Source organism: Parasteatoda tepidariorum, chromosome 2 (assembly GCF_043381705.1).
Source record: "Parasteatoda tepidariorum isolate YZ-2023 chromosome 2, CAS_Ptep_4.0, whole genome shotgun sequence".
Taxonomy (NCBI): domain Eukaryota; kingdom Metazoa; phylum Arthropoda; class Arachnida; order Araneae; family Theridiidae; genus Parasteatoda; species Parasteatoda tepidariorum.
In genome coordinates, this window is record NC_092205.1 from 50,655,110 (window position 1) to 50,670,375 (window position 15,266).

Genomic DNA, 15,266 nt, shown 5'->3' on the forward strand with positions numbered 1-15,266 from the left:
TTATGTCAGAGTAATTTAAGAGAAATACTCTAAAATTTTAATTACGTATCTGTTTAACTTATGTGTCTTAGTGGCCGCAAAATAACTATAAATACACTATCTGTATATTAGTGTATGAAGTATTACAACATCTATTGACAATTAACACAATACTAGTAGAACCTAATATCATAAATAAATACAGCTACATAATCACTAAACACATCAATAGTTTTTGTTTTCTTTATGGCCTCTAAACTAGAAAGGTACCAAATATAAGTGAGCAATTAATTTTAACAGTTAAAATCTCAGAAGATGNACACTATCTGTATATTAGTGCATCTATTGACAATTAACACAATACTAGGAGAACCTAATATCATAAATAAATAAATACAGCTACATAATCACTAAACACATCAATAGTTTTTGTTTTCTTTATGGCCTCTAAACTAGAAAGGTACCAAATATAAGTGAGCAATTAATTTTAACAGTTAAAATCTCAGAAGATGTTAATGTCTTAAGGTAACATGGCAAAAGTTGCGAGTCCATTTGACAATTGTTTAGTTATATAGGGTTAATAACACTGAATATTATTATAAAAACAATAGATCTCTAAGTGTTTGGTAATTTATATAGAAAAAAAATAACATATTATTTTAACAAGAAAGTTATTTAAAAGGACAAAAGACTTCATTTAATTCCAAAACGGGCATGAGTGCCATGATGATTCCATGCTAAGTTTACAAATTATGATCCGTGACAAAAACTTTTGAAATAAATTAAAATTAATTTATTATTTTGGTAGTACATCAATAAAGCTTGGATTATGGGTGCACAACCATTTTTAGAACTAGAGGGGGAAAAGTACTTTTGAGAGGCACAATAAAGTTAATTTTTATGTGAATTAATAGATAAAGTATCCTAAAATGTAATAAGATTAATACCATTTGTGTAGAGAAAATTATGCAAAATATACACTAAATACATAAATAATATTTTTAATATTAATAAAAAAATTAAAATTTGTAGACATTCATTATTTAAATTTAATATAGTTTTGTATCTTTTTGTTGTGAAAAATGAATCCCTGAACTATATTTCATTTAATTATGTTTTGATTAAATAAATTCTAAAAAAATTAAATAGAAACATTTGAATTGGTTTTTCTGCATTTTGGAATCTTTAAGTTAAAACTTCTGGGTTTTTTATGGGTTAGTTCATGACTTAAAAAGATGACAATGATTTAAAAACAAAACAATTCGTACATTTTCTTACGCAATTTGTGTAGGATATTCTGAAATTCTTATCATTATTTTGCTAGAAGGTGGGATTTTCCATTCAAGGGCTGTATCTAATCTCTGGGCTTCTTACATAAAATATCTATCGAGGATCAAATCTCGTTATGAGAAGAGTTGTAAACTGTTTATAGTGTTTCGCATTACAAAATATATCGATATTAATCCTGTCAAGCTTATAAGTTTCTATAACTAAATCCAAGCGATTGAAGAAATGGGAATAGTCGTATCAATATATAAAAAGGGTGACAAATTGGACTGTAACAATTAACAGGTTTTCATTCTGCTAAATAGTTTCCATAAAATTTTCACTTGCTTAATTTATAGAAAATTATTACCCTTTGCTGAGAATATAATATGAGTATCAATGTGGCTTTAGAGCAGGTTACTTAACAACTGTACAAATCTTTACTACCCGTAACATAGTTAGAAAAGTTTATGAATATAACATTGCCATTTTTGCATTTTTTTAGTGATCTTAAGCACCTGGTGGCTGAGTGGTAGGGCTTCGCGCTCCCGTGCCACAGGTCCTGGGTTTGATCCTCGGGCCAGGCAAGGTTGACTCAGCCTTTCATCCCTTATGTAGGTCAATAAATGAGTACCAAGCATGCTTGAGAACTAAACACTGGGGGTTTCGCGTTCGGCAGACCACCTAACCGAGACATCTGCTCCTGCAGCCCAGAGGGTTTAAAGTCGCTGTTGTCTTGTGGATGAGATTTTAGATTCTTTAGATATTGATGTTGGTGTCAGACAGGGAGATTAATTACAGTCATNGGGTAATTGATTATATAATTCACCAACAGGATCATAATTAAAATCTACAATATAAATATTTTGGTTACAGTTTTTACTGTTTTTATTTGATTACAAATTTGTTTACCACTAAAATATTTATGATCTTTTTGAATGAATAACAGACAACTTTTTAAGAATATTTCATAGATATACTATATTTAAGAAGAAAATTTCTGTAAAATATATCAAAGAATGAAAGTTATCTACATTTTCTTCAATTGAAGTGACACATTATAATATAGCACTCAATCCAACTATGATTACTTTTTCTATTCTAAAATGTGTCCTAACATTTTTTTTTTATTTTCCAATATAAATTGTTAATTTTCCAATATAAATTGTTAATTTTCCAATATATAGTGTTAATTTTCCAATATAAATTTTTAATTTTCCAATGATAAAGTTTTGAAATGTCATAATTTCATAATTATAATGTAAGTATTTCGATACTGAAATATTGAACAAATAACAAGAAGCATAATCACTCTATATGTAAACAAAACTTTTGGTTTAAGAAAGAACAATAAGAAAATTAATAGTTCAAATGCATATGATTAATCTCAAATTAAGTCTTAACACAAAATCTAATGTCATATTTTGAACACTCTTATAATCTCTTGTTGTATACTCTTTTGTTATTTATTTTTCTTTTATGCTTCTTGCAGAAAACAGGTTTTTTTCTTCTAAAATTTCCTGCTACATTTAAAACTTTCAAACAAAAATATCTATCCTTATCTGTCAAACAATATGGTAGGTTTACTATATTTCCTTTCTCAGCACCCACTTTTTTCCCTTGACGATATTTTTGAATAACTCATTTTATTCCCGACAGTCAGGAATTGCTATATTTCAATTTTTATTAATAGGACATCCCTCTATATGTTTTTATTACCAAAATGAAACATTTGCCAAAATCTCATAGCTTTTTAAAAATGAGTTTTTATTATATTATTCCAGGTTATATTTTTGCTACAAGCATCAATCATCAGAAAAATATTTTTTTTTACTCAATTAGCATTGAAACTTGCTTTTTTACAGACAATTTGCCAAATATTAAATTTGTAAAAAATAAAATCTTTAGATAAATGCTTAACATTACTTAAATAACATACAAGTATATGTTAGTATAAGTTTAGTTTAGATGAAAGCTTACGAAACAAGTATATTTCAAAATTATATATAAAAACATAACTTTGTACAGAGACTAGGAAAGTTTTTAAAACTTAATGAAACAAATTATAAATAGAGATATATCATTTATAGACTCAGCCATCATATTAACTCGTGATTACAAACTAATATTAATTTATACAAAAAGTTTAATTTTAAAAGCTTCGAATCACTACATTGTGCTACTAAACAACTAAAAATGTACGACCGAAGAAAAAATTTTAAACAGGAAATTTTTTAACAAAGAGTATCTTTCAAAACTTAATATTTATATTTTTTCAAGATATAATAAAAATGTATGTAAAACTTTGAACATCATTGGTCACTTATTGTGACCACTAATTTCAAAATCTTTTCTCCAGGTTTTTACAAGGTTCATCCTTGTTTTCCTTTTTTTCCAAAATCAAATTCCCTACAAATTCAAAGCTTTCCTGTTCCAGGGGAATATGTTTTCTGTTGCATCATTATGGTCAAAAACTCGTACCTTTCATATATTGATGCATCTTTTGATAAATTCATACAAGAATGTGTTTTAGGCGAAGTATTTTTGTTCACTAATATCAAAACATTTTTCAACTCCGGTGTAATATAGGAAACTAATTCTTCGAAAAAGAGAAGTTGTAAAGCATCTAAAGATATGCATTTCGAAGTTAAACTTCTTTTCATTCCAGAATTTTGATCATTAAATACATGTAATATGGGTTTGAAATAGTTCAAAGCATTTCACCAGCATCAAAATTCAAATTTGAATTAAAATCTACTTTGTACTAAGTATTCCTTAGCTTATATTTTTATATCTATACATAATTACAACCTTATTAATTTTTATATTACTCAAAACAGAAACAGGAGACTTTTTTGGTGCATTTTGTGTATTTCCCCCTTATAATCTTTACTCAAATCTAAGGTTTCATGTAAGTCACTGTTGTCATGTAAGTCAACAAATTTTTCGAAACTGCTGTTCAATTTTATGCTAGTAACCACAGCAAATAATATGAAAATCACATGCACCACAAATGTTATATTACAATATTCTAACGGAACAATCACACATGTTTGGCATAAGTTGAAATAAATTTAAGATACAGGAAATTACTGGCCAAATAAACAAGATTTAAATTTTTTTTTCTTGTAGCAAGTCAAGGAGGTATGAGTTTTTTATGAGTGTTGGACACATATGATAGAAATAAATTCAAAACATACAGAAAAGACAGCAGTAAATAGCCAAAACCATTGTCCACCGTGCGTTTGCGGTCATAGTGTACACCAATGGTTAACATATATGCATCGATGGTAGACAAAGTCTTAAATATGATAGTCAATTTATTTTTCTATAACATGTATATACATATATTCACTTTCATACTTATTTTAATTTAGAGCATAAGGCCTCTATCATGGTCTTACATCACAATCTATTAGTGGAAAGCAGTTTCATTTTGGTTCATGATTTATTATACCATGTATTTTTATTAACACGCATATCTTTTGTACTCACATTCATATAAAGTACTTTCAAATTTAATATTTATAATCTTCTTCATTGCTTGTCCACATTTAAGACCTCAATCATGACACTATAGTTTTAATGGCCTTTGCATAACATAAAACTGTATTGTATAAACACTATATTAGAAATATATACATATAATTAAACCTTGTGAATTCGAACATCAGTTTCAGGACATTTTTGATTTTTTGAACTTCTTTTCAAATTTCCAAATAAATTTTCTTTTTTTTTAAAGCTTGTTTTAAGTTTTTTTCTTTCTTTTTTCTAGAAATGCATTTTTTTCCTTTTTGAAAATATAACTTAAATTCTAGAACACAGAAATTTAAAAAATAATAATAATTATCAGAAATGAGGGTGGCTTTTAAAAATTTTGATATCATTCTATTAAAGTATTCATGTAACTCGATAATATGAAATTCTATAGTTTTGTAGCCTTGATAATCTAGTGACAGCATACGATCAGTGATATTTGTATGAGGTAAAACCACAAAATAACAGAGACAAAGAAGGATTATTTGATGCATGTTCTACAAGAAAATGTGTTGAAAGTCAGTAAAGTATATTGAAGAATACATTTAAAGTTATTGAACTCTAGTACGAAGTAATTGATAAAACATCATTCTATCTTCCGCAAACAACTAAAAAAAAATTTTATTTAATATTTTTTCTTTAGGCACATAATTTGTTTCAATAAAAAAATACATTAATTTGTAAGAACGCGAGGAAATATTATTTTAAAATATTTTTTTAAGTATGATTTTCGATCACTCCAACTTTCAATATTTTGAATTTTTCATTTCCTCCCTACAAATATGATAGATTGTATTTAAAAATTTGTGCTATAATTTAATAATTTTACATATATATATATATATGCAGAGAAAATTTATTCCAATCATAAAATATTTTAGGTTGAAAAGCACCAAACCTAGCAACCAAAACAGAAAATTTTTTATAAATTTAAAAACCTACCCTTCACCAGATAATGCGCAGCAAGCCTGTATATGCCATCTATGCTTTTTTAATGATGTAAGATTCAATTGTTCTGATATTTCAGCTGGTGTCATACATCCCTTGATATCTTGCTTGTTCGCAAACACTAAAACTGCTGATTTTGTTAAATCCTAAAAAAATAGATGTAAACTTAATTTTCCTTTAGCCTTATATTTTACAAATAACAAAGAAGCAAATTAGATTTCAGTTTATTCTTTTTTTTTCTAAAACAGCATAAATACAGCAATTAACAACAATGATAATACTAAATTTTTAATTTTCATTCAGTTTAAAATTTTTAGTTTTTCCAGTTAATATCACTAAAATTTAATTCAATTCTACTGGATTCTGAAAAACTTGATTTTCTTTTTCTTGGCATATGTAATGAGTCTTATAAAAAAAAAAGGAAAAAACAGTACAAAGTTTATTACATTTTCTGTTTTATGCCGTTCAGCATAGATAAAAAACTAATTAACATAGTAGATATTGGGTTAAGAAGAAAATTGTGATTTTTTAGTGTGAAATAAAACACAATTTTTATTTTTTATTTTCGATGAAATGAAGTTTAATCAGTCAAATATTTACCATTCTGCCCCATGACCTTTTGCATTTTTTCAAGTAACTTCATACTTACAAAACAAAATAATATTGATCAAGAAAAACATACATTTTTTTCGATTAACATTGACACAGAAATGACTTTAATTTATTCCTGTAACTGCTTTAGAATTAATAGCATTCGCAAGCTATAATGAAGATGAAATGAAGTTTAATCAGTCAAATATTTACCATTCTGCCCCATGACCTTTTGCATTTTTTCAAGTAACTTCATACTTACGAAACAAAATATTATTGATCAAGAAAAACATAAATTTTTTTCGATTAACATTGACACAGAAATTACTTTAATTTTTTCCTGTAACTGCTTCAGAATTAATAGCATTCGAAAGCTATAATGAAATATAATAATTAATCAGACAATATTTCATGATTTAGCATATAATAAATAAGCTAAGAGGTTTTAAGACCTTGACAGTGTAGATTAATAGTTGAATGCAAACTTGCACAAAAATTGCTAATAAAAATAAATTCTTTATATTGGATTTATAGTATTAGTGCTCGAAACAATTTTAAAAAAAAAAAAAATCTAAAGTGCAGTGTTAGAATTTTTTAACATTTTATAAAAACAAAAAATGCAACTAATAAATAAAATTAACCTCATGAGCAATCATCCGCCATAGCTCTTCTTTAGTTATAGATAATCTTTCTCTGTCAGTGCTGTCAACAACTACTATGAGAAACTATAAAAAAATATAAATTCCATCAATAAAAAGGTGATGTTTTTCAGGGTAAGTATTAGAAGTCTAAATTTGAAAATGAAAGAGATAATAAGATATTGAAAATAGGTAATATAAATAGATGAAATCCAATAATTAAAATTAGGATTACAACTTTTTTGTAAAATTCGTAAGAATAGTGTACAATGAAGGATCTTAGAAAACAAAATACTTACAGTCAAGTTCAGGCGTTTATTACAATGTAGTAAGACAAGTAAAAAATAAATTTAATAAAATAATAATAACAATAATATAATAAAACAGTATTTTTTTTCCAAAGCTTAAAAAAAAACTATTCAGGGGCCAATTTTGGTTCATGGGCTACATGTTGTGCATCCTCGATTAAAAGCTTTTTATTTTTAAATAAAACTGAGAATTTTAAGTTTATTTTGCTAGGAACACATCATACTATTTATACCCATTATGAACATAATCAAAATCTAAAAATTAAAAAGAGGCATTGAATAATCTTTTTGGGAAGAAAACCGTTTTTATTAAAATTTAAAAACTTTTGTTGATCAACACTTAAATAACAACTTTTTTAAAAAAAGGTCATTTAATTTAAAATTTTTATTAGAAAACAGCAAGCTGAATATTAAATTTGGTCTCCTACACAGGAAATATTTATTTCCTGTGTAGGGGATTCATATACCACTTTTCATTCTGCATGTAATGATATACTAAAAACGCTAGACTAATAATGGTAAGATTTTTCTTAAACTTTATCTACTGCAATGAAAAAAATTCAGTATAATTGCAAATATCAAGATTACCTAAACTGTACTTAAACATCTTCACAAAACTTGTACATCTACACATAATTTGAATCATGTGCTATGTTCAGGAATTACTGGAAAAATTACTTTCCATTCTTAAAGCAAACTTAAACATAATTCTTAAAGTAAATACAAAGCTAACTTAAAGCACTTTCATTCTTAAAGTAAATATAAATCGGTACATATTCAAAGTGTTAAAAAAAAATGTTTGCAAAATTTACTTTTAAGAGTTGATCACATAGCATGTTAATAATCTTACTTCTGTATTACTATAATAAGTATTCCAAGCAGCTCTTAAAGAATCTTGTCCTCCTAGATCCCACATAATAAAATGCACATTTTTCCATACAACTTCTTCCACATTGCTTCCAATGGTAGGTGATGTGTGAACAACTTCATCCATTAGACTAAAGTAATACACAATATACATTTTCTCTAATTATCAAATTATATAGTAAGTGATGTGTGAACAACTTCATCCATTAGACTAAAATAATACACAATGTACATTTTCTTTAATTATCAAATTATAAGGTAGGTGATGTGTGAACAATTTCATCCATTAGACTAAAGTAATACACAATATACATTTTCTTTAATTATGAAATTATAGCAGTTTGAATTAAGAAGAGAAGTATTAATTAGTATTCATATTTGACAAGCTAACTAAAAGAATGTTCTAACTAATATTTTTGAGAAAATGGAGATTTTTAGGTAAAATATCTTCCATGTAAAATGTCTTAACTAAGCAGCTTTAATTTATTCTGCTTATCCTTTAATTTTGCAAGTATCAGGGGATGAAAGAATTAAGTCAAACTTTGAATCTTTCTAAAGTGGAAGAAAGTTCAAAGCACATTGGGTAACAAAGAGTCTATAGCAGGTGTCATCATTCTTTTCAAGTGGTTATTCAAGATCCATTCACCAATTTTTTGCACTCCTTGTTCTAAATCACCCCATTCCGTTCTTTAGATAGTCTTGTTCAGCTAACTTGAAATATATTCATCCTTTTGACAACCAGCTCAAATTGTAGCGGATCCTCACAGGGCCGGACTTAGCCTAATTGAGGCCCGGGGCAAAAACTTCTTTGGGGGCCCTCTCTGCTTTACTACTTCAGTTATAAAGAACAGGACTTTATAAAGGTATTTAAATTTTTCGCCTCATTATAGATAACATAACGAGAAAATTGACTAGAATGTAAAATAGCTATGAAGTCCCCCCCCCTCCAATGGTCAGACGAAATATCGTTCTGTCCATTTAATTGATTTTCTCTATGCTCATCATGTCGAATGCAGTTTTCTGATTGTCATCTAGCTGCGAAAAATTCATATCCTTTCTGACAGAACGGAATTCAGCTACATTTTCTCAATTACGATGGCTCAATTAAGGCAATCAAAAGTACTTTGCGATATGTAAAAATACAGGCTTTTGATTGGTCAAATTTGTCCACCATAATTGCGAAAATTGAGCTGAATTCTGCCCTGGAAAGCCATGGATTTACGAAATATAGATTTTTTGTGTTCATACGATATAGTAATAAAGAAGTTTACATAAAACTGACGGATTTTACACTGTACCAATATTTTGTTTAAAAAAAGTTCATTAAAAAATTAAACGTAAAATAAACTTTCTATGCGATTTGGAGACCCTCTCAACTGTCCCATATGCATCTGCCTCAGTCAGGCTTTGGATTCTTATAGAGTCAAAGAGTAAACTTCTCTTTTTGTCAACAAATTCTTATGTCATATGCAAATGCTATGATACCACCATCAGTTTAAATCAGTGATGGGGATTCAGAGATTTTAACTTGATTAGAGACTAGAAACAGAGGTATACTTTTTATTTCCTATTGTCAATGAATAAATTTTACTCGGGTTCACTAAAATGTCACTAAGAATTTTTATTTTTACGTTAATTATAATTCGCTTTTACATTTTATTTATAGTTGTTGATAGAGGATATCTTTTGCATAAAAAAATTATAATAATTATAAAAACTGAGCAAAAAGTGGCTATTTAGGAAAATAAATTAAGATACAAGGATTTTTTGTTTTTAAAACAAAAAAGAATAACTACTTACAACTGATATAAAATAGTTGTTTTTCCAGCATTATCAAGACCCACTATCACAACTTTGTGTTCTGAAAATATACATATTTATATTTGATGTTCTAAATATGACATTTCATACAGTTTATATAAGCATCACAATTTAAGAAATCAAAGTAAATTTTAGAATTTTTAATATTAGCTGTAAATAGTTTTTAGTTAAAAAATTCAAAATTTTTTAAATAAAATAAATATATTAAATGCAAAATTACACATAATAGAGTTCAATGAAATGACCCACAAAAAGGATATAACTACATCCTAGCTAAATTTAAGGTAAAAAATTTATACAATAATAATTCATATTCCAAGTAACAAACAAAAATGGTGCTAGAAATTAAGTATGACTACAAAAAAAAGCATAAAGAAAACCTGAAAATAGCCAAGGAGAAGGAAAAGTTATAAGAGCTACTTAGTGGTTAAACCTGTATTTTCTAAGCATCACTACTATCATATGTATCAAAACATAGCAGTACAATTGGTTCTACAACAAATTTCTGAAATGCATATTGATCCAATTAACCCATTCCCTCATATCCGTTTGTTCTTTAAGGAAACAAAAATTATGAGATAAAAATTTAAAAAAAAAAAAAAAAAAAAAAAAAAAAAAAAAAAAAAAAACAGTTCCTACATTATATGGACAGCATTAAAGGGCAGCAGGTACACAAGTTTATATATTAAAAATATCTTATCTCTTGTCTCATTAAAAAATAAATAAACGTGCCAGTGTGAGAGAGAAAGAAGTAAAGTCACAACACAAAAAAGTGAGTATCCATATAAACATAAATCAATCCAAAAATCTTGATATTCACAGCTACATTTTATCTCTCCAAGTTTTCAAAATGCGAAAGAAGAATTATTACCATTAATTACGTTTCATGCAATAAGCGCCAGAGATTTGGGGAATAAAAATAATTTTTGAGTAAGAAACTGAGGCAAGGAAGAAAAAAATAATTTAATATTCATGTGGTATGAATATTGATTCAAACACATAAGGTATCTCGTAAAACAGCATAATTAACCCTTCTACAAACTGTGGTACGTACACGACATAGAAAAAAAGCAAAAATTACTTTTTTTTACTTATTAATTATTGCTAGAGATATGTTGTGGAATAAATGATAATTCATTCATAAATATTAATAGTACCTATTAAAGAATAAAACGTTGGTTAAATTAGGAAAATGGGTTAGTTTTCGATTTACAATTGATACTTTTTAATAATACACGTTAAAGAAAAATAGTACCTGGGGTGGGGCAGGAAAATTTACAGCAAAGACTAAAGTGTAGTCATAGCATGCTTACTCTGAAGCGAAAGCTTTACTCCTATTCTATGCTATTTAATTAAAAGCGGTAATTTTATTTTATTTTTGATTCAACGTTTAACAGCCGTCCCATTTTCGGGTTAACGACCATTGATGTCAGCTCAGTAGCCTCGCAATTCTGAACCCAACCCAAAAGACACGAGGACTCCTGGATCGGAACTAGATTTTCCAATCCATCAGCCTTTTACAAGCCCACACTTCTGGGTTGGTATTTTCTTAAATTAAATTAAAAGAATTTCTGACATTTTAGCTTAGGCATCAAATTTTTAAAGAAATAAAAACTTGCGTTGCAACTGCGACTAATTACAACCAAGAGAAAAATCTCAATTAAAAAAAAAAGAGAGAGGGAGACAACGATACATTAAAGGCCGCTGAATTGTAAATTAACCACCGGGACATACTAGTCTTCGTGAAGGACTTTTTTGGTGGAACTAACGAGCATTTGCGTTACACGGAGGTAAAAATTACGAAAATTGTACGGTTGAACTGAAGACAAGGGGATTCTAACCCATGATCCGTCTACCACCTAGGATATTTCTCGTCAGCACTGCGGTCGGTGCAAGTTGGAGCAGAATTTGCATCGATCACCCATCGCTGGGATTATATCCTGGATTCCCATATCGAGGCGAACAGCTTTTGAACAGCAAACCCAATTTTGAGTTTACGGCTATGTTCAACTCCGTAGCCTTGTAATTTTGAACAAAATCCAGAAGACGAGAGAAGCATAGGGAAAAACTAGCCTTCGTAGAGAACTTATTGATGGAACTAACAAGCATTTGCATTACACGGAAAACCTCCTACGGTTAATCTTTCGGCAAAGAGATTCTAAACTGATCCGTCTACCACCGAGGATGCTTTTAAATCAGTATTCGGGAACAGAATTCGTATCGGCCAGCCATTGCTATTATTCGAACCAGTGTCACCTCATTGGAAGGCGAGCACTCGATTCACTGAGTCATCGTGACTCTGATTGGAAATTAGAAGGGAAAAAAACATTTATTCCGTTATACGATTTTAATAATTTCTGATATTGCCAAAAATAACTAGGGTAATTTTAATCCTTCTGCCCATGAGAAGATTTTAAACGAGATTCGATTGCATTTTTGATAAATCTTATTTATTTTTTACAACACAGTTTATTTTTAGCACAACCAGAGTAATCCAATTTCTCTTCGAAAGGAAAATAGTAGACCAGTCACTAAAACTTCCCATGCGTATTAGAAAGACACAATTTAGTACGGCTTCTTTTGCGTGTAAAGAAAGAATGGAACGATTATCTTGTCTATTTCAAGTATTCGTCCACAATGGGCTTCTCTAGCATGAATAGGGGGGAGGGGAATGTAGTTTAAGAACAAAACAGGAAAACATTTTCTTTTTACTGTTAGGAGTATATCTGAAGTAAGTTTAGTATTAAATCAAATACAACTTAAATGCCAGTTTTAACGATTCAGAGACGTATAATTTTTTAAAGTATTTATTTTAAAAAGAGAAATTACTTAAATTTTGGTTAAAAAATATAATCATATTTTAAAAATCGATGGTCGAAGTGAATTCCGCACCCGGCTTGTACTGACCACATTGCTGATGTAAAATATTCTCAGTGGTCGACGTATCATGGGGTAGAGTTCCCTTGCTGGCAAAGCTAACCGTGGGAGGCTCTGGTGGTTTTCTTCTCCATGTAACGCAAATGCGGGTTAGTTCCCTCAAAGAAGGCAAATTTTTCCCAATACTACTTCATTCAAGAGTTCCCTTGTCTTCTGGAACGGGTTCAAAATTACAAGGTTATAGAGTTGAACATTAGTAGTCGTAAATCAAAACAATAGGGTCTGCTGTTCAACGACGGTTATAAAATAAATTATATTAACTCAGGATACCAATCACAAGTTCGTAAAATTTCGTAAATTTTATCATCTTGTCCTATGCACACGTTATAAATACATGTTAAAAAGAAGAGGAAAAAAAAAGGGGGGGAAAGGGTAACGGGTCCATTATAAAGATTAAAATAAATAGAGGTATGTTCGTAAATATTAATAAAAATATGAAAGAAAACCATGTATGTAAATTTTAATTTCTTGCTTTTGCACACTATATGTCTTAAGTAAAAGGGGGTAAAGGGTAAGGGGCAAAATATACAGTATAAGAGTCCTCAAATAGCTAAAAGATCAAAGAATAACAATCAAATAGCCATAAAAAGTCGAAGTTCGACGAATGTACCGATAAAGAAAAGTTTTCGCTGACTTTAAAACTTCAAGTTAAGTGATGAATGTTCCAAAGCAAATAAATGAACGATAAGCACAATGTTGACATTTCGATGCAGAGAGATCATTTAACTTTACTCTTAACGAAACCATTCACCGGCTTTGATAAGATGTGAACAGTAATTAAAGTATTTCTTTTAAAAAGGATAATTCATTTTTAATAAGGGTAGGTGAATAAACGCAGACGTTTGAAGTTGATTGTAAATGGCATTTCATAATGCAAGAGACAAATTATAAATGAAATATTGCATCTGAATGAGTTTGTAAACAAAATAAAAAAAAAATTTAAAAAAAACGTGAATGAAACACAAATAAGATACAGAAATGTTTTATTCTGTGCTTAATTCGAGCTTTTTTTTTTAGGCACAAAATATACCTTTTGAATACTGTACAAGCAATTTAATTTTATACAAAAACTACATCTTAAAAAAAAATAAGCACTACATTTACAACACTTTTATCAACTCGCTTCCATGTTTGTTACAATGGAATTTTTAAATTGAAATGGAGAGTACTTTCCAACTAGCTGGAGCACTAAAATGTCTAGAAGAGGTCCGTTTTCCATGACCTATGTAAAGATTTTGACCTTGCCCTACTTCTGATCTTGCAAGTTTTAAACATTTCCTAACAGTTACGAGTAGACTGAACGTAGTAGAACAACGCGATAGACTGAAAAACTTAATTTATCGCTAATCAAAACATCAACTCGATGAAGATTAGTTTAGGTGATGAACTTAATTTAAAATGTGAACGCAAACAATCTGATTTATCAAGATCTATCAAATATTATTTATCTCGTTGAAAATAGCGTGATGCTTTATTAACTGGCATGAATGCTTTTTAAATTATTATAAAGAACAAGTTATCTGTTTACTCATTTTCCTTACATAAATACTTTTGCATCGTCTACCTATTTCAATTGCAGCGTGAAGAAAAGTAGTGAAAATTTGTAATGTAAGGCTAATAGGAGAAGAAAAAAAAGGAGAAAAAAAAAGAGGGCTAAAAGAAATAATATTTTGTAAGTTTTGTATGAGTGAGACGGAGGTAAAAAATCAAATTTTTCAGCTTTTAAGCAATGAAATTTACCGATTTTGTTTTGAAAATGCTGCNTAAGTGGTCATATTTTTAATAAGCTGAAGAGATTTAAAATGAAATCTTACATTGTTTCTATATTTGTATTTGAAATAAACAGTTTTGTTGCTTGTTTCATCACTTTTCATTTTTGAAAGCTGTGAAAAGCTAGTAACTTGTAAATAATTTTACTATACTACACTAATTTAAAATTGTGTTCAAATTTCAATAAAGTTAAGGATATAACTTTATATCAGCTGTCTTAAAAATGAAAATTTGTTTTCATAAAAAATTTTACTCAATGATAAAATTATTTATTATATATAGCTTGTTTTATGTATATATTTAAATGAAAGAATAATAATAAATGCTTACATAGATAAATTGTCAAATAATATTGTGTCATTCCTTTAAATAAATTACAAAAGGTATATTATAGTACAGTTTTTTTTTTTAATATCTTTATTTCAATTGATAATGCAATTAAAATAATTTTTCTCAGAATGTTAGTATATGTTCGATAAATTTCATTCTTTTCAGTAGAGACGAAAAGTGCTTAAAAAACTTTATTTTCAGAAAGGTAAGTTTCTAATTAAAAACAAACTCATATAAAGTATCCGATCGAAGCTTTTCTGAAAAGACGCGGTAA

At 28.4% G+C, this 15,266-nt stretch overlaps 1 protein-coding gene across 2 annotated transcripts in view; it reads right to left on the reverse strand.

The window, feature by feature from the left end:
- Positions 1-15,266, reverse strand: part of LOC107456694 (ADP-ribosylation factor-like 5) — a 47,117-nt gene that overhangs the window by 2,778 nt on the left and 29,073 nt on the right. For both annotated transcript variants that reach the window (XM_043041447.2, XM_016074632.3), the window contains exons 2-5: positions 9,935-9,995; positions 8,118-8,265; positions 6,963-7,046; positions 5,725-5,876 (exon numbers count right to left, since the gene is read on the reverse strand). In XM_043041447.2, coding sequence (XP_042897381.1) covers positions 5,725-5,876; positions 6,963-7,046; positions 8,118-8,265; positions 9,935-9,995 — 445 coding nt within the window. The remainder of the gene's footprint in view (positions 1-5,724; positions 5,877-6,962; positions 7,047-8,117; positions 8,266-9,934; positions 9,996-15,266) is intronic.